The 19,813-nt window shown below is 44.9% G+C and overlaps 1 protein-coding gene across 1 annotated transcript; it reads left to right on the top strand.

Annotated features, from left to right (window-relative positions):
- The first annotated feature begins 595 nt into the window (after positions 1–595).
- On the top strand, positions 596–14,771 carry CCN3 (cellular communication network factor 3). The gene is made up of 5 exons (XM_026688896.2): positions 596–759; positions 844–1,066; positions 3,744–3,992; positions 11,792–12,000; positions 13,886–14,771. The coding sequence occupies exons 1-5, from the start codon at positions 628–630 to the stop codon at positions 14,156–14,158; spliced, it is 1,086 nt and encodes a 361-aa protein (XP_026544681.2). The 5' UTR covers positions 596–627; the 3' UTR covers positions 14,159–14,771.
- The last annotated feature ends 5,042 nt before the right edge of the window (positions 14,772–19,813 follow it).

The raw sequence follows: 19,813 nt of genomic DNA on the forward strand, positions 1-19,813 counted from the left end.
ATATAAGAAAAATAAAAGAAACAATAGGACAGGGACGGTAGGCACCTTGGTGCACTTATGCATGCCCCCTACAGACCTCTTAGGAAAGGGATAGTAGACAGGCTAAGGTTAATGTTTCTGGGGTTTGGGGAAGAAATCACAGAGTCAGGTAGAGTATTCCAGACATTGACCACTCTGTTGCTGAAGTCATATTTCCTACAATCAAGTTTGGTGCAGTTAACCTTGAGTTTGTATCTATTGTGTGCTCTTGTGTTGTTATGGCTGAAGCTGAAGTATTCATTGACAGGTAGGACATTGCAATGTATGATTTTATATACTATACTTAGAGTTGAAGTCCACAAGTCTTAAAGTTGCCAAGGTTGGAGATCCCTGGTATAGACTGTCCTGCTTGGGTGTGGTGGGGGGTTGGCCTAGATGACCTACAAGGTCCCTTCCAACTCTTGTTAAATCAAATATTCTCCGCCGCCATGTTTACAGCCCGGCGCCCGAACAAGACACCCCAGGCCGCCATTGGCTCAGCTGCGCCTGCCGCGCATCCAACCGGCGGAGGCGGATCGTGGAGGCGCCGGGTATAAACAGGCTCCCGGGGTGGGGGACGTGCGCGCTTGGCGAGCCGCATCCACCGCGATGGGGAAGGCGGCGCAGGGAGACGCGGGGTGGGAGCGGCTGCCTAAGATGCGGCTCGGCTGCCTCTCCGGGTCCCAGGCGCCGAACATCCTCCTCCTCCTCTTCCTCTTCTCCCCGTGGACCCTGGCCGAGGTTTGCCTTTGCGCGTCGGAGCTGCGCGGTTGGGGAAAGTGAGGCCTCCGCTGACGCCGCCTCTGGCTCTTTGCTCTTTTGCAGGATCGCAGCCCGGAGCGCCGGTGCCGCCTGCCGTGCGAGTGCCCCGCGGAGCCGCCCGCCTGCGCGCCCGGCGTGCCGCCGGTCTTGGACGGCTGCTCCTGCTGTCTGACTTGCGCCCGGCAACGCGGGGAGAACTGCTCCGAAGCGACGCCCTGCGACGAGAGCGCCGGCTTGTACTGCGACCGCGGGGCGGGAAGGGAAGCCGGTCTGGGCGTCTGTATGGGTAAATGGCTCTCGCTCTCCCCTGCAGGCACTTTCGGCCTCTTGGACGGGGCTTTCCTGTAGTTCCCAGCCCGAGAGGCGCTGTCTCTCGGAGGGAGAGGGAGCTTCTGAGGGAGCCTTCTTCCTCGTGGGTGGCTTACCTTCATAGATGGGCTTCCCCAGTGACTGGGGAAATAGAAATAAGAAGGAAGAAATGGAAATGGAAATAAAATAGAATTAGAAAATAGAAACTAAGAAATAATAGGAAATAGGAAATAAGAAATGGAAAATAAGAAATAGAAAATAGGAAATAAGAAATGGAAAATAGGAAATAAGAAATGGAAAATAAGAAATAGAAAATAGGAAATAAGAAATGGAAAATAAGAAATGGAAAATAGAAAATAAGAAATGGAAAATAAGAAATAGAAAATAAGAAATAAGAAATGGAAAATAGGAAATAAGAAATGGAAAATAAGAAATGGAAAATAAGAAATAGAAAATAGGAAATAAGAAATGGAAAATAGGAAATGGAAAATAGGAAACGGAAAATAAGAAATAAGAAACAAGAAACGGAAAATAGAAAATAAGAAATGGGAAATAGAAGGAAAGGACCCTTTACAACTTTTAATTGGAAGAACCATTCGAACTGTTGGGGGTGGGAACATTTCCATCACTTTGTATATGTGATTTACGTGCCTATTTCCTCAGATTCAGAATAATGTCAGCTGGTGCTCCATTCAAAATCCAAGAAAGAAATACTTAGACTCTTTTAATTAGAGAAAAGATATCTTTTACTGGAAATGAAGTGGTAGCAACAAGAGGATTCTGAATCTGAGGAAATAGGCGCGTAAATCACATATACAAAGTGATGGAAATGTTCCCACCCCCAATAGTTCAAATGGTTCTTCCAGTTAAAAGTTGTGAATATCATCATGTGGACATCTTCAGGTGGTGATGAAGTTTCTGTCAGTTGACCTTGGCATACTTTGATAAAGGTTTGCAGCTGCGCAGAGAAGAAAAAGCTAAGCAAGAAATACAAACCTAAGCAAGAATGTACTCTTCCCCCCTCCTCAGTTTATACAATACTGGTTTGAATCACCTCCAGCTCGCTTCCCATACTTTTCTCCCCTCCCCCCCCCCATTACTTATGGCAGCCGAAAGATGCAAAGCAAAGGTAGAAAATCTTGAAGGCTGACACCCTGTTTGGGAGAAGAGGAGTCTGAGATCCACAAGATTTCCCAATGAAACACTCTGAGGCTTCCCATGATCCCCATTCTTTAAAGCAGGGGTCCCCAATCTTGGCAACTTTAAGTCTTGTGGACTTCAACTCCCAGAATTCCTCAGCCAGCGGTAACTGCTGTGGCAGCATTTCTCACCTTGGCAACTTCTCAGGTGCCTGGACTTCAATTCCCAGAATTTTTAATGCTGACTGAGGAATTCTGGGAGTTGAAGTCCACAAGTCTTAAAAGTTGCCAAGTTTGGGGACCCCTGCTTTAAAGGCAAAATGTGGCCTGTTCTTCCTCAGGGTTTCCCAACCTTGGCAGCTTTAAGATGTTTGGACTCCAACTCCCAGAATTCCCCAGTCAGCATTAAGAATTCTGGGAATTGAAGTCCAGGCACCTGAGGAGTTACCAAGGTGAGAAACGCTTCCACAGCAGTTACTGCTGCTTGAAAGACGGTTTGCCACTCCTGGCCTGAACTGAAGTTCTCAGTTTGCACCCTCTTCCCATTGTAATTTTTAATGTAATAGAAGGTGGGGGGGGGACGGCTATATTTGAATTTGAATTAAACCACATTTTGGTTTGGCTGTAAATGTCAGTTAATTCAGTCTTGTAGTTGAATTTAGCCATTATTTTATCTTGAATTGATCTATGTTTTGGTGGATTGTTGCTTGTGCTGTCTTTTGCCTAATATAAAGGCTAGGGGCTTCTGATCTATCTCAATTAAAAAAATAACCCACCTAAAAAAGCTTGCCTGGGCAGCGTAGCTAAGTAGATAAAGGTCTGGTTACTCTTTGGATGGGAGACTGTCAGTGAATTCTGGGGCAGACTGAAAAATCCAAATAATAATCAAGGAGGCATCCCAAAGGTACCTTTTGAAGAGGCAACTGGGCTTTCTGGTTTTTTCCTTGAAGATATTTCGCTTCTCATCCAAGAAGCTTCTTCAGCTCTGACTAGATGGTGGGGAAATGTTCAGTCAGACCTGAAGAAGCTTCTTGGATGAGAAGCGATACGTCTTCAAAGAAAAAGCAGAAAGTTCAGTTGCCTCTTCAAAAAGCACCCTTGGGACAACCATGACCTGGATGACTGGGAATCTCCATAAATCAAGAAGGCAATGGCCACAGTGGTGCCAAGAATGCTGTATGGGTGTGCATGAAATCTCTAGGAGTTGAATTCAGCTTGAAGGTGGCTTGATCTTTTTGCTAGATTTCAGATCTTTTTCACACTGGTTTTCTTCCCTGCTCTTGCTAGAGATACCTGAGAATTCCAAACAGGCTAGATCAAGGGTCTTTAAACTTGGCAAGTTTTAAAACTTACGGACTTCAACTCCCAGAATTCTACAGCCAGCTATTCTGGCTGAGAATTCTGGGAGTTGAAGTCCACAAGTCTTAAAGCTGTCAAGTTTGAAGACCCCTGGGCTAGATTCGCACACAGCTTGATTGATTTGTGTGTGTGTGTTGTTTTTTTCTTCTGCTTCAGATCTTGAAGGAGACAACTGTGTTTTTGATGGGACTATTTATCGAAGTGGTGAGACCTTCCAGCCCAACTGTAAATACCACTGTACCTGCAGGGATGGACAGATCAGCTGTGTGCCCCTCTGCAAAGTTGATTTGTTGCTTCCTGGCCCCAAATGCCCCTTCCCAAGGAAAGTGGAAGTCCCCAAGGAATGCTGTGAACAATGGTCATGTGATCCTAAAACAGAGGACGCTGCAGACTTTGCAATGGAAGGTGTGTAAAGGTTTGTAGAGTAGTGTCTTTGCTTCTTCAGAGGCATCTGCTGTGCTCTTGTGACTCTTCTAAATAGATAAGTTGTGACTTATCTATTTTTTTATTACTCTTTTTCGCATTTTACAAATCTTCATCTTAACATTAACGGTACAGTGACATCATTATTACATATACCAATCTCATATAAATATATACATTGATATACATTTGTCTATAATTTTCTTATCTCCTTTATTCTTATTTCTATTGTTCAACCATTTGTACCAATTGTCCCAAACTTCGTAATACTCTGACTCTTTTTTATCCTTTAATTTTAACGTAAGTTAAAATTACAGCACCATTTCAGCACAATCTAAAAAAATTTGAATTACTAATTCCTCTGAGGGCGTGTTATTTTATTTCCAACATTATGCGAATGCTATCCTTGTTGCTGTCAATATGTATAATAGAATATATTTAATCTTTTTACTGTATTTCCCTTTAATTATTCTCAACAAGAACGTTTCCAGTTTAAACTCTATCTGATTTTCCACTATTTCTTGTAACCAACTCCATATTTTGGTCCAGTACTTTTGAGTTTCTGGGCATAACCACCACATATGGTAGAAAGTACCCTTGGTTCTGTTTGCATTTGTTGTGACTTATCAAAGCCAGTCATGGAGGGGCACAATTCTTGGGAATTTATGGCAGATAAGAACATACATATCGGGTGAGATGCTACTGCTTCTGCCCAGCTCTATAGAACCGGTAGCTCTGAAGAGCAGCGGACAAGAGTACGCGCGCACAAAACATAGTCACCGAACCGGTAGTAACACCGGTTGAATCCCACCATTGATAGATATCTATCTCAGTGCAGTTGGAGTCTTGGTAGTGCAATGGTTAGAGTGCAGTACTGCAAGTTACTCCTCCTGCAATTTGGCAGATCGAATCCCACCAGGCTCAAGGATGACTCAGCCTTCCATCCTTCTGAGGTGGATAAAATGAGGACCCAGATTGTTGGGGGCAATACGTGGACTCTGTAAACTGCTTAGAGAGGGCTGTAAAGCACTGTGAAGCGGTAGATAAGTCTAAGTGCTATGACTATTGCTATTTGATTTTGTTTCATGTAGTATTACAGATCTCAGATCTCTTACAGAAGAAATGAAGAGTAGGAGAACTTAATTCCTTGCAGGAAGTTGATCTAAAAGAGTAGAATGGATATGGAAGCCCTAGGAGCCGTTCAAAGTTTGTTTCTAATCCTTGACTTACAACAGTTTATTTAGTGACCATTGGCAGTTACAACGGCACTGAAAAAAGTGACTTACTATATAACCAGTTTTTCACATGATCATCCAAATTGAGACTTTTGGCAATTGGCTCATATTTATGACAGTTAAAGTTTTCTGGCATCACGTGATTCCCCTTTTGGGATCTTCTGACAAGCAGAGTCAATGGGGAAACCAAATTCACTTAACCATATTACAGGAAATCCTCGACTTAACAACTGTTTGTTTAGTGACTGTTCAAAGTTACAACTTCACTGGGAAAAAAAATGACTTATGACCACTTCTCACACATAAGACCATTGTGGCCTCCCCATGGACATGGGATCAAAATTCAGATGCTTGGGCAAGTGACTCATATTTATGACGGTTGCAGTGTCCTGGAGTCATGCGATCTCCTTTTGTGATTTTCTGGCAAACAAAGTCAATGGGGAAGCCAGATTCACTGTAACATCCTTGTTACTAAAGTAACAACTGCAACGATTCACTTAACAAATGCGGCAAGAAAGGTCATAAAATGGGGCAAAATCCACTTAACAAATATCCCGCTTAGCAACAGAAATTTTGGGTCATAAGTCGAGGGCTGCCTGTGCTAATTTAACAACTGCAGTGACTCACTTAAGAACTAGCAAGAAAGGTCATAAAATAAGGCAAAACTCACTTAACTGTTTTGCTTAGCCATAGGTCATGTTTCGGTCAGTTTTGGTCATAAGTCAAGGACTATCTGTATTGAAAGGGACATTGTTCCCTATTACTTGCATTTAATACCCAATCACGTTAAGTTGTTTTTTCTTCTTCTTCTCTTCCTCTTCCTCTTCCTCTCCTCCTCCTCCTCCTCCTCCTCCTCCTCCTCCTCCTCCTCCTCTTCCTCCTCCTGATTCACATTTCTTTGTCCTGGCCCTAAATTATTTTTAGAGTACACTTCTTGGCACATTATTCAAGGACCAAGTAAGGCCTTCAGCCTTAAAATGGTTGTGCCTCTCTGGACTGTATTGGAAAAGTCACTATGCATGCTATGGGAGACTGGAGAAATCTTGCTTATGTTGGCTTCCTTCTCAGCATGGCAAAACAACCTTAAATCAAATGTTCAGTTTTTAAGATGGCTCTGGTTAAATATAATGCTTAAAATATAATGCTTAAATATGCTTAAAAGCCATGTGGAATTAGTCATCCAAGACCAGGATTTGTTTTTAGTTCTGTGCCACCAGATTCTGCCACTCATAAAACTTCCGATTTAAATCTTACAGCATAAGATTCATGTGAAATCAGTGTGATATTGTTAAAAACCTTCTAGTATTGTGGGAAAGACTTAACTTAAAAGCTTTCTTCTCCCCCCTCCCCCCCCATGTCCTGTAATAAGGAATGACATTAGAGGCAGTTTGGTATAGTGGTTAGGGCAGTAGGCTAAAAACTGGGAGACCATGTCACCTTCAGCATGGATGATTGTGGGCCAGCCCCTTCCTCTCAGCCCTAAAAAAAAGGCAATGGCAAACTACTTCTGAAATCTCCCTAAGGAAACTACAGGGCTTCAGTCAATCACAAGACGTCAAGATTGACTCAAAAGACACCTAAAAGAAAATAGGCATTTAATGAAATTGCTTTATGGCTGTCGATACAAAACAGTCAGATGTGGCACACATGGATATACATTCCAACTTTATAACAACCAAAGGCCAGAAACAGAAAATAAATGAAAGTTCCTTGGTGTTCTTTGAGCTTGGTTCTAAGCTCAAGGACTCTTCATTTCAACCCTGAGCTACAAATACAAGTGGCCCTCAACTTATGACCACAATTGAGCCCAAAATGTATGTTGCCGAGTGAAAAATTTGTTGAGATTTGCCCCACTTTACGACTTCTCTCACCACATTTGTTAAGTGAATCACAGCAGTTCTTAAATTAGTAACACGGTTGTTAAATGAAACTGGTTTCCCCATTGACTTTGCTTGTCAGAAGGTCGCAAAAGGTGATCCCAAGACCCCGGGACATTGCAAGCGTCATAAATGTGAGTCAGTTGTCAAGCATCAGAATGTATATCATGTGACCATGCTGCAAAGGTCGTAAGTGTGAAAAATGACCATAAGTCATTTTTTCAGTGTTGTAACTTCGAAGCAGTAAGGATACTGGGTAACTTTTGACAACTGCATTGGACGAACAGAAGTGTCATACCCCTGTTGGAGTCTGAATCTGAGGAAAAAGATGAATAGCTGACAGGGAGTGGGAGTGGGGCTCCGTTGGCTGCGGAGGAAACTGGGGAAGGGCAAAGTCCGGCTGGGCAGAGCAGGAGAGAGGTAGAACAAGGGAGAGGTAGAATAAGGGAGAGGGAGTTCAGAGTAAGACCCAGGCCCACCCCCTCTTCATCCTAGGGCATGCAGGGATGAACGGAGAAGAGAGCAATGTGGGTTGCATGGCTTACAGGGGAGGAAAGGGCCCTGATTCCCTTCATTAAGCACATCTGGGAATGAGAGTTTTTAAAAGATGCAAGCTGAGAGCGGCGTTTGCTGGGAACAAACGTGAGCTTATCTTGTGTTGACTGTGCTTATCTGCGTTCCTGGAATCTCCCAACCAGGTTGATTTACTGTCGTTCCTTCACGTCTGCAATTCCTTCTCTTGCCCTGCCGGATTAATTACCTCATCTTGCCTTGAGTTGGACTTATAGTTAAAGTTTTTGTTGATAACATTTTGGACTTGAATCTCTGCAGCCAAAGACTGTTCCTGGGAGACTTTTTCTCCAGACCAGAAGGTAACCAGGACATTGGGGGCAAAGTTGGAGGTAATAAAGGGACTCCTACTGATTATCTGACTGTGTTGCCTTTGGGCCACGCCCCGGATCATCACAAGTAGACATTTATGGAACATGAAAACTGATGCCTTGAAGCTTTTAATTCTTAAGGTTGTGAGGAGAAATTTGAAAAGCAACATTGAATCTGTGAATCCTGGAGGGACAAGCACTGGGCCATAGTTGAACAATTAGGAGGGTCAATCGTAGGATTGAAATGAAATTGAGAATTATTTTAAAGTTATGTTCGGTCCAAAATTTCTCTTTCTGTGTCATGAAAAATTGCACTTTAGTGGTTTATTTTAAGACTCTGAGAACAATGGTCAAATCTTTGGAGGTCTAGTCATAGCTCTGAAATCTAAAAATATTTATTTTCCTAGCTAAGAAAACAGTGACCAGGAACAGTCTAGCTGTTCCTTTCTTTCACATAAGGCCTTTCTTAAGACAGAATCATTTTTATTCTCCCAAAACTTCAAATAACAATACTGCTAGCAGTATGAATTTTAATTGCTGCTTTTATTTGGTCTCCTGCTTGGGCAGGGAGGAGGGTTGGACTAGATGACCTACAAGATCCTTTCCAACTCTGATTATCTGTTATCTGATTACGGCTTATTTTCAGGGGTGGGATACGACAGGGTTAACTTCCGGTTCGGGATTTACGGGCTTCCATGCACGCTGCAAGCTGCACGCCTGTAAATCGTCATCAGCATGCTGCGTGCAGAGAAGCAGCCTTTGAAACAGCCCTCTTTTCCTGCTTTTTTAACTGCAGCTGTGCCTCGTTCGACAGCTGAAGTTGAAAAATCAGGAAATAAAGATCAGGTAAGAGCCTGGGTGGGCAGATGGGCAAAAACATCAGCAGACATAGAACCAGTTCTATATTTGCTGCTCTTCAGAGCTACCGGTTCTACAGAGGTGGACAGAACCGGTAGAAACCCATCCCTGCTTATTTTTATCCTGTATATATATTTACATGATGTTTTCATGTGTGCTTTTATTTTATTTTTTTACTTTTCTTTAATGGCTGGTATTAATTATGCATTGCTGTGAAGTTTTGCAAGTAGCTAATGTTATACAGGTAGTCCTTGACTTACAACAGTTCATTTAGTGACCGTTTTGAAGTTACAACGGCACTGAAAAAAGTGATTTATGACCGTTTTTCACACATCCCCATACAGTCAAGATTCGGATGTTTAGCAATTGACTCATAGTTTGATGCTTGCCATGTCCCAGGGTCATGCGATCCCCTTTTGCGACCTTCTGACAAGCAAAGCCAATGGGGAAGTGAGATGCACTTTACAATTGTGTTACTAACTTAACAGTTGCAATGATTCACTTAACGACTGTATCCAAAAAAGGTCATAAAGTGAGGCAAAATTATCTTAGCGGCTGTCTCGCTTAGCAACCAAAATTTGGGGCTCCATTGTGGTCATAAGTCAAGGGCTATCTTTATATAACATTAAGTTTAGCCTATTAAAGGAATGCAGCCCTTCAGTGTCTATATTAGATTGACTACACATCTGCCTTGAGTATAGATTTGGGACCTCCCAGTCAAGGTTATCCTTGCTATATTACAAAATGCATCATTTTTTGAAAATCATTTTTTAAAATTACAGTTTACTCATATGGAAATATTTATAGACTTCCTCTTGATCCTAAGCTACCCAAGGCAGCAAACTAAACAAATATTTAATCAATGTGGTGTACAAAAGAGAAGACAATAAACACCTTGAGGAAGAGAAATGAGTTGTCCACCCTTACATCAATGAACATTCAGAAGAGAAAATAACATAACAGCTGGAAACTAAATGTAATGTTTCTATTTCCCTGGTTAGTTTTCTCCTCCGCAGTAAATTCTTATTTTATCATCTTCATCCACCTCATGTCTTTTGATGGTGACTTATAAGGTAGTCCTCCACTTATGACCATTTGTTTAGCGACTGAAGTTACAACAGCACTGAAAAAATGACTTACAACAGGTCTTCACAATTACAATTGTTGCAGCATCCATGCGCTCAAATTTGGGCGCTGGCAACCAGCATATAGTCATGACAGTTGTAGCATCCTGGAGCCACACGATCACCATTTGCAAACTTCCATGGGAGCTTCTGACAAAATCGGGGGAGCAAGGTTTGCTTAAACAGCTGCGTAATTTGCTTAACAACCATGGGGAAAAGGTCATAGCAGTGAGCACTTAATGACCACATTGCTTAGTGACGCAAGTTTTATTGTCAACTGTTGTTCTACGTCAAGGAGCACTTGTATGTGGTAGTTTTGGACTGGGCCATGTTGGAAGAAGATGGCATTTCAGATATCCTATTACAGTGGTGGCTAACCTTTTTGGGCTCCTGTGCCAAAAATTGTGTGCACGCTTGCACGCTCGCATTCGCATGCCAGCACCCAGAAGGCAATGTGCGGCCCCCACATCCCCTGCGCATGTGCGCACAATCACCCACCCACCCCACCTCTCTGCCCCCTTACCTGCACTGCGCCTCACAGCTGATTTTCGGCCGGTTTGAGGCCTTTTTCGGCCTCTCAAAGGCTTGAGGAAGGTTCTGCAGGCTTCTACAAACTTGTAGGCCGAAATGTAGCCCCGTTTCGTCACTTCCGGTTTTTCCGAAAAAAACAGAAATGACGAAACGGAGCTAGATTTCGGCCTACAATGCTTGTAGAAGCCTGCAGAAGCCTTCCTTAAGCCTTTGGGAGGCCGAAAAAGGCCTCAAACCAGCCAAAAATCAGCTGTGAGGCACGCACGTGTGCAGTGAGATAAGTTTGCCTGCAGCTCGCGAGCCAGCACAAATGTCTCTAGGTTCACCATCATGGTCCTATTATTTTCCTGCTTTTTTAGTAACCTAGAACAGGGGTGTCAAACTTGATTTCTTTGAGGGCCGAATCAGCATTGTAATTCTCCTCTGTGGGCTGGCAGGGAGAACGGGAGGAGATGGGACAGATGCCTCCTGCAGCACCCTGCCAGCCAAAATGGGCTTGCCCCCTGCCCAAATCTCATTTTTAGCCTCCTGCAGCACTTTCCTGGCCGAAAATGGGCCTCACAGAAGCCCTATGAGGCCCCCGCATGGCCCATTTTTGGCTCCCCGGCCTGCAGCAGCACACTGCTGGTCAAAAATGGGCAGCACAGGGGCCTCATGGGGGCCTCCACAAAGCCCTTGTGTGCAGAGGTACTGCGGGCTGGTCCTTTGATATTTCCAGGCCAGCCCTACAAACCAGATTTAAAACACCCTGCAGGATGGATCCAGCCTGCAGGCCTTGAGTTTGACACCCCTGTCCTAGAACTTTACAAATGACAGCAACTTAAATTAGACCCAGAAATAGATTGAAACTACAAATGTGATTCATGTGCAGTAGGACCAGTATAATACGTTTCCTCGGGTGGCCCTTATGGCTGAATTTGTTTGGAGTTTTGTGTAAAAATTATAGTCTTCGTCTCCACTCGGAAGATTGAGAATTCAATCCTAGGCAGCAACAGATGTTTTTCTATGGGGGTGCAAAGAGAAAATATCTGCTGTGAACTCCGCACAGGCATCAGGAAGGGCTTCCGGCCTATAAACGCTCAGCTCCATTCTTCCCCCGAGTCAAAGGGATTACAGGGTGATTTTAAAAAAGTGTTTAGTAGCCTGCAGGACATGATTGAGCAACGCACTGATAGCCAATGATATCCTTTCCAGTTTGCAGCTAATATCTTAATCTTTTCCTGTGTGAGAACCTCTGGGCAACTGAGCAGTTCACTGTGGCGATTTTGCCTTCAGGATTCAGACAGGAAGCTACCTCGAGGACTGAAGGTTCCGACTCCAGTTCTAACTGCATTGAGCAGACAACGGAATGGAGTGCCTGTTCTACCAGCTGTGGCATGGGAGCCTCCACCAGAGTCACCAACAGGAACCCAATGTGTGAGATGGTGAAAGAGATGAGGCTATGTGAAGTGCGCCCCTGTGAAAAGAGTCCACTACCTGATAAGGTATGGCTTACAGCATGTCCAAGTGATAGTGCTAATCTGTATTAATTTTGGAGAGAAGAGCACATAGAACTTTGGCTTGGAGGTAAAGGTTGAGAGGGTTATCAGGTTCCTTATTTCAATTATATTTTACCAACCCTGTTTGTGAGTGTACTGGGTGTCTTAGATTGAGCCACTATGGGAAATATTCTGGACTAGATTAGGGTCTCCAAACTTGGCAACTTTAAGACTTCAACTCTGACAATTCTGGCTAAGCAATTCCAGAAGTTGAAGCCCACAAGTTGTAAAGTTGCCATGTTTGGAGACCCATGGACTAGATCAGTGGTTCCCAAACTTTTTCAGTCCACCACCCCCTTGGTGCTACAAAGTCATCCTCAGTGCCCCCCACCCAGGGGTGGGATTCAAATTTCTTAACAACTGGTTCTGTGGGCATGGCCTAATTTGTGAGTGTGGCTTGGTGGTCATGTGACCGGGTGGGCGTGGCCAGGTGGCCATGTGACTGGCAAACCAAATGCAAGTGGTTCTCGCTTAATGGCTGGTTGCTTAGCAAGTGTTCTGATTTATGACTGACCTCCCCAGAGCTACTTGACCTGTTTTTGGAGTTTTGACAGTCATGCGCGCGCGCACACACACACACACACACACACACACACACATACACCCTTCTAGCCCCTTCTCCCTCCCTCCCTTTTTTCTTTCTTTCTGTCCCTTCCTTCCATCCTCCCCTCTTCCTTTGTCTATCCCTTTTCTCCCTTTCTTTCACTTTTCTCTTTCTTTTCTTTCTTGTCTCTTCTCTCTTTCTCTTTCCCTCTCTTTCTCTCTCTCTCTCTCCCTCCCTCCCTCCATATCCCATTCACTTTCTCCTCCCCCTCTCTTTTTCTTTCTCTTTCCCTCTATTTCTCTCATTTTTCTCTTTCTCTTTCTCTCTTTCCCTCTCTTTCTTTCTGTCCCTTCCTTCCATCCCCCCTCTTTCTTTGTCTATTCCTTTTCTTCCTTTCTCTTCCTTTCTCCCTTTTTCTTTCTTTTCTTTTTTGTCTGTTCCTTCTCTTTCCCTCTTTCTCTCTTTCCCCCCTTCTCTCTTTCTTTTCTCTCTCTCTCTTTCTCTCTCTCTTTCTCTCTATCCCTCCCTCTCTATCCCTTCCCTAACCTACCTACCTATTTTCTGCCCAGGCAGGCATGGCCTAATATGTCAAAGGCCTGGGCTAATCCTGCATCACCCCGTTTCCCCTTTCAGAGGCCCCGGCCCTTAATCTCCCTGTTTCTTCCCCCACGACCCCCTCTTTCGTCATCCCACAGCTGTGACTTTACCTTCCTCCTGCAGCTGGCTGCCAGGGAAGGCAAGCCAGGGCTGAGCCATTGTTGTCGCTGGGCTCCCCATCAGCCCATGTCACCCTTGTCACAAATGCCTCCAGCCGCCGCGTCTTTTTTTCGGTGCGGCTGCAGTGCCGCATTCCAGGCGCTGGCCCCGCAGGTCCACCCCATTGAGCCCGCTGCACCGGAGGGAGTTGCCCAAGCAAGTCCAAGCGGAGTGGTGCAGCAGTCAACGGGGTGAGCCTGCATGGCCGGCGCCTAGAGTACGGCGGCAGTGGCACTTTGGAGAAGTGGAGGATAGCCAGAGGTCAGTAATTTTTGCTGCAAAAAGCCTGCAGACGCCGCATGGGTTTTTTTGGTGCCTGGATGACTGAGAATCTCCATAAACATTTTCTGCACAGATTTCTTAATTTTGCATCCTTGCCCAGACGGTCTGACTTCCATCCTAACCCAAAAAGCATTACAAGTGGCCTCCAGCCATTGAAATAATACCCGTTCCATCTTAATGTATCACGGCTATGTTGCACCAAATTGAATGTGAGTGTCCACCTAATTAATGTTCTGCGCTTCCTCGTAGAAGGGGAAAAAATGCCTCCGAACTATAAAGCCTCCCACAGCTGCCCATCTGGCGTACCAGAACTGCACCAGCATCCAGATGTATAAACCCCGTTACTGTGGCATCTGCAACGATGGACGGTGCTGCACGCCACACACGACAAAAACAATCCAGGTGGAATTCCGTTGTCCTCAAGGCAACACCATCCAACACCCTGTGATGTCCATTATTAGCTGTGTGTGTCACAAGAACTGTCCTCAGAATAGCAACACTTTTGTGCGAAAGCTCAGTTGAATGAGCCGCTCAAAAATCACCAGACTAGCCTTCTTCAAACTTGACAGCTTTAAGATTTGTGGACTTCAACTCCCAGAATTCCTCCTCCAGTCATGTTAGCACAAGAATTCTGGGAGTTGAAGCCCACAAGTCTTAAACTTGCCAAGTTTGAAGACCTTTGCTTTAGTAATATGTATCTTCTCTATTTGTGGGGCAGGGCGGAAGAGTCAGATGCTTTGATTTCCGATCCCATCTGTCTATCATTTGATTTCTAGATAACCCAGTTCAGTTCCTGTGGAATTTCTTTTTTTTTTTGAAATCGTGCTTCAAACAATGTTGCCTCTTTAAAATATTGTCACTTGGGGTCTATGCACCTTTTCCTTCCTTGGCTGCATGTAGTACCCTGTCATAAGTCACATTCCCTGGACTAATTGTTTGAACTAAATGGGCGAAAGATGCTTGTAATCTAGTATGCTTTCTCGCTTTGATGTTTATTACAGCCCGGAATTGGACACATCCGAGTTGAAATCCTCACTACCAACAGGAAAAAATGTTACTTGTGTCAGCCATTAAAAACATACTGAGTGCAAAATTCTTTGCTCATTTTTCTCCCACAAATTAAAACACTCCTCTCTATTTTTGTCCCTTCTTTTGCCATTCTTTTCCTGAAGTTTGTGTTCTCTTCTTTGTCTCATCTTGGCTTCAGCAGATGCTAAGTCCTGATTTTGGCAAATGGTCCCAGAAGCAGAGGGACGCGGTGGCTCGGTGGCTAAGATGCTGACCTTGTCAGTCAGTTGGGAGGTTCGAATCCCTAGCACTGTGTAACGGAGTGAGCTCCCGTTACTTGTCCCAGCTTTTGCCAACCTAGCAGTTCGAAAGCAAGTAAAAATGCAAGTAGAAAAATAGGGACCACTTTGATGGGAAGGTAACAGCGTTCTGGGCACCTTTGGTATTTAATCATGCTGGCCACATGACCACAGAGATGTCTTCGGACAGCGCTGGCTCTTTGGCTTTGAAACTGAGATGAGCACCACCCCCTAGAGCCGGAAACTACTAGCACATATGTGCGAGGGGGACCTTTACCATTACCGTACCAGAACCAGACCTCCCCAATCTGGTGTCTACACATATATGGACTTTTTCTTCTCCAAGTAAACAAATATGGCAACATCCATGTTGGGGGAGGGACATGTCTTCAGCAACTGGGAATGTTTTTATTAGCACTGATAGATTTTAAGGTCACTGTTGGTGATGCCATCCATTTATTTAATCCCTCCTTGGAATTCGCCAATATAAACATAAATATAAATAGTTCAAAAGAATCAGACCCAACAAAAAAGGAGGAGGAATTGCATTGTATGTAACAAATCACTAGACCTCTACAGCAATGCGTAATACCAGAGATGAAAGCCCTCTTGAATCTATTTGGGTAAATATTGGACGAAAAAGAAATAACATTCCTGTCGATTGCCACCCAATCAAGCAGAGAAAATAGATGAACATTTTGTTAATCAGTTAGCTAAGCTATGTGGAAAATACACCACTGCTGTAATGGGGGACATTTAACTACCCTGACTTCCAGTATTTGAGGGGCAGTCTCAGAGAAGAGGGAGTAAACTTAACTCTCCAAAGCATCTGAGGCAGTGGTGGGATTCAAAAATTTTTACAACCGGTTCTGTGGGCGTGGCTTGGTGGGTGTGGCAGGGGAAGGTTACTGCAAAATCCCCATTCACTCCCCACCACACTAACCTGCTTTCCAGCTCCGTTCTTCTGTGCAGGGCAACAAAAGAAGATCCAGCCAATCAGCTGGGACTCGGGAGGTGGAGAATGGATGGGGGCGGGGCAAGTCAAAGGTGGCATTTGCCGGTTCTGCGAACCACTCAAAATGGCTGCTACCGGTTCTCCGGAACTGGTCAGAACCTGCTGAATACCACCTCTGACCTGAGGGCAGGACAAGAAGCAATGTGTCAAACTTGTTAAAGAGAGATCCTATGTGGAGCTAAGGAGAAATTACCTGGCCGTGAGAGCAATTAATCAACGGAACAGCTTTCTTTCCAGAGTTGTAGGTGCTCCATCGCTACAGGTTTTCAAGAAAAGGTTGGGCTTCCATTTCTCCAGTGTGGTTGGTATAAGATCTCCTGCCTTGGGCAGGGGATTAAACTAGAAGACCTCGAAGGTCCCATCCAGCCCTATGCTTCTAAGTTTTCTTTAAATACTGCACAGAATTATACATCTTTTAGAGACACTACAAAGACAACTTGCCCTGTACAAGGGTGAAGATAAAGTTCTAAATATGGAGACTGGCAAGAGGTCATTGGACGTTGGAGTTATATAGATCCCCCCCTTCCAATATATTTCAGTTGGCTTGGAGGGTCGACACCAGAGGTGGGATTCTACCCAGTTCGGACCAGTTCTATAGAACCAGTTTGTTACAATTCTGTGCAGTTCGGAAAATCGGCAAATCGCACCACTAGCTGGCCCCTCGCCTACCTACCCACCCCACCCAGGAGGCTTACCTGAGGCCCAATGAATACCCCATTCAGGGGGTTGGGGGAGGGAGAAGTGGCCTGAGAGCAGAGCTGAACCTTCCTTAGGATTGAAGCTTCTATTTTCAGTGCAGGCTCAGGCAGTAGATTGCAGAAAGATAGATCTGGGAGTGAAGCTGTGATTCTGCAAGCAGCTCAATCTGCCTGCCTGCTTTGCCTGATTTTGGGTAAAAGTTGCTCTTTAAAAAAAAAAAAATCAGTCTTTACATATATACACTGCTCAAAAAAATAAAGGGAACACAAAAATAAGACATCCTAGATCTGAATGAATGAAATATTCTTATACTTTATTCATTACATAGTTGAATGTGCTGACAACAAAATCACACAAAAATTATCAATGGAAATCAAATTTAGCAACCCATGGAGGTCTGGATTTGGAGTTACACTCAAAATTAAAGTGAAAAAAACACTGCAGGCTGATCCAATTGTGATGTAATGTCCTTAAAACAAATCAAAATGAGGCTCAGTAGTGTGTGTGGCCTCCACGTGCCTGTATGACCTCCCTACAATGCCTGGGCATGCTCCTGATCAGGTGGCAGATGGTCTCCTGAGGGATCCCCTCCCACACCTGGACTAAAGCATCCCCCACCTCCTGGACAGTCTGTGGTGCAACGTGGCGTTGGTGGATGGAATGAGACATGATGTCCCAGATATGCTCAATTGGATTCAGGTCTGGGGAACGGGCGGGCCAGTCCATAGCATCAATGCCTTCGTTTTGCAGGAACTGCTGACACACTCCAGCCACATGAGGTCTAGCATTGTCTTGCATTAGGAGGAACCCAGGGCCAACCTCACCAGCATATGGTTTCACAAGGGGTCTGAGGATCTCATCTCGGTACCTAATGGCAGTCAGGCTACCTCTGGCGAGCACATGGAGGGCTGTGCAGCCCCCTAAAGAAATGCCACCCCACACCATTACTGACCCACTGCCCAACCGGTCATGCTGGAGGATGTTGCAGGCAGCAAAACGTTCTCCATGGCGTCTCCAGACCCTGTCACGTCTGTCACATGCGCTCAGTGTGAACCTGCTTTCATCTGTGAAGAGCACAGGACACCAGTGGTGAATTTGCCAATCTCGGTGTTCTCTGGTAAATGCCAAATGTCCTGCACGGTGTTGGGCTTTAAGCACAACCCCTACCTGTGGATGTCGGGCCCTCATATCACCCTCATGGAGTCTGTTTCTGACCACTTGAGCAGCCACATGAACATTTGTGGACCACTGGAGGTCATTTTGCAGGGCTCTGGCAGTGCTCCTCCTGTCCCTCCTTGCAGAGGTAGCGGTCCTGATGCTAGGTTGTTGCCCTCCTACGGCTTCCTCCACGTCTCCTGATGTACTGGCCTGTCTCCTGGTAGCGCCTCCATGCTCTGGACACTACGCTGACAGACACAGCAAACCTTCTTGCCACAGCTCGCATTGATGTGCCATCCTGGATGAGCTGCACTACCCGAGCCATTGTGTGGGTTGTAGACTCCGTCTCATGCTACCACTAGAGTGAAAGTACCGCCAGCAATCCAAAGTGACCAAACCATCAGCCAGAAAGCATAGGAACTGAGAAGTGGTCTGTGGTCATCACCTGCAGAACCACTCCTTTATTGGGGATGTCTTGCTAACTGCCTATGCTTTCCACCTGTTGTCTATCTATTCCATTTGCACAACAGCATGTGAAATTGATTGTCAATCAGTGTTGCTACCTAAGTGGACAGTTTGATTTCACAGAAGTGTGATTGACTTGGAGTTACATTGTGTTGTTTAAGTGTTCCCTTTATTTTTTTTGAGCAGTGTATTTACAATATTTACATACAAGCTACGCCCAGCCAGTCACATGACCACCAAGCCACACCCACAAATTAGGCCATGTCCACAGAACTGGTTGTTAATAAATTTGAATCCCACCTCTGGTCAACACTCAATTTTCTACAGTCAGATTTAGTATTCGGTTTGCATACAGTCTATCAAAGGCCAGCTGGCTTTTGTGCTAAGGGGGAAAGCAAACACTGTAAATCAGGGGTCCCCAACCACCGGTCCGCGGACCGCTACCGGCCGCAGAACAAGTCCTACCGGGCGCTGGTTGCTGGGCGCCGCCATCTTTTGATGAAAAAGTACTTCCGGTGAGCTTTTTCCGGGTAGAAAGCTCACCGGAAACACTTTTCATCAAAAAGATGGCGGGTATAGCGGCTCGGTGAGCTTTTCGGGCAGAAAGCCATTTCTACCCGAAAAGCTCACGAAAGCGTAGCTGGCGCATCTTTTTTGATGAAAAGTGCTTCCGGTGAGGTCACGGAAGCACTTTTCATCAAAAGATGGCGGCGCCCAGCTGATGCCGGTACCGGGCCGCGGCATAAAACGGTTGGGGATCACTGCTGTAAACTCAAGAAGACCTGGGCTTTTTTAGAAACAACAAATGTAAATAAAAAGCATACATTATATAACCCTCTCCTGCCCCCGTGAATATTGATATTACTAAAGAAAATCTCTTGACATAAGACATAAAGCAACTAGCCAGGAGAAAGTTCTGCCATTCTTGGGGTATAAAATGAGTTAAAACAATATTTTATTTTGGATTATATGTTGCAAATAGAGTTAGGAATGAATCCTATATTTGCATTATTAAGTCTAGTATATTCTGCCTAACGGTCTACAAATCTTTCTGGTAGTAAGTGTGATTGTGCAACCTTGCAAAGAAATTTAAAACGTTCCAAATCCTGGGAGTTACATGTAAAGAATGCAGCCAACTTCCACACTTTCATATTTAGATATACACACATTTGCTTTCTTTAGTTAGGAAGATAATGACTGCCATCTACTGGTGATGAACCTGCTTTGCTGCTTATATCCTTAATCTAGGCTAGATTCTAGACCAGGGGGTGTTAAATTCAATTTTATTAAGGGCCGCATCAGGATTGTGTTTGACCTTAGGGGGCCAGGGTGGGCGTGGCCAGGTCAACATCACTCATGTCGGGGATACCTGTGGTAGCCCAAGTACTTCGCCAGCGAAAATGGGCTCCCAAACTCTGTTTTTGGGCTGCGATGGCCTCCTGCAACCCTCTGCCAGTGAAGATGGAGAGCGGGAGAGCTTCCACGGCCCTCCCGGTACTATTTTCTCTGGCAAAGGCACCACAGGCCGGGCCG

This window comes from Notechis scutatus, chromosome 3 (assembly GCF_049901735.1).
Source record: "Notechis scutatus isolate UNSWTSFEM ecotype Mainland chromosome 3, rNotScu1.2, whole genome shotgun sequence".
In the NCBI taxonomy this organism is placed as follows: Eukaryota; Metazoa; Chordata; class Lepidosauria; order Squamata; family Elapidae; genus Notechis; species Notechis scutatus.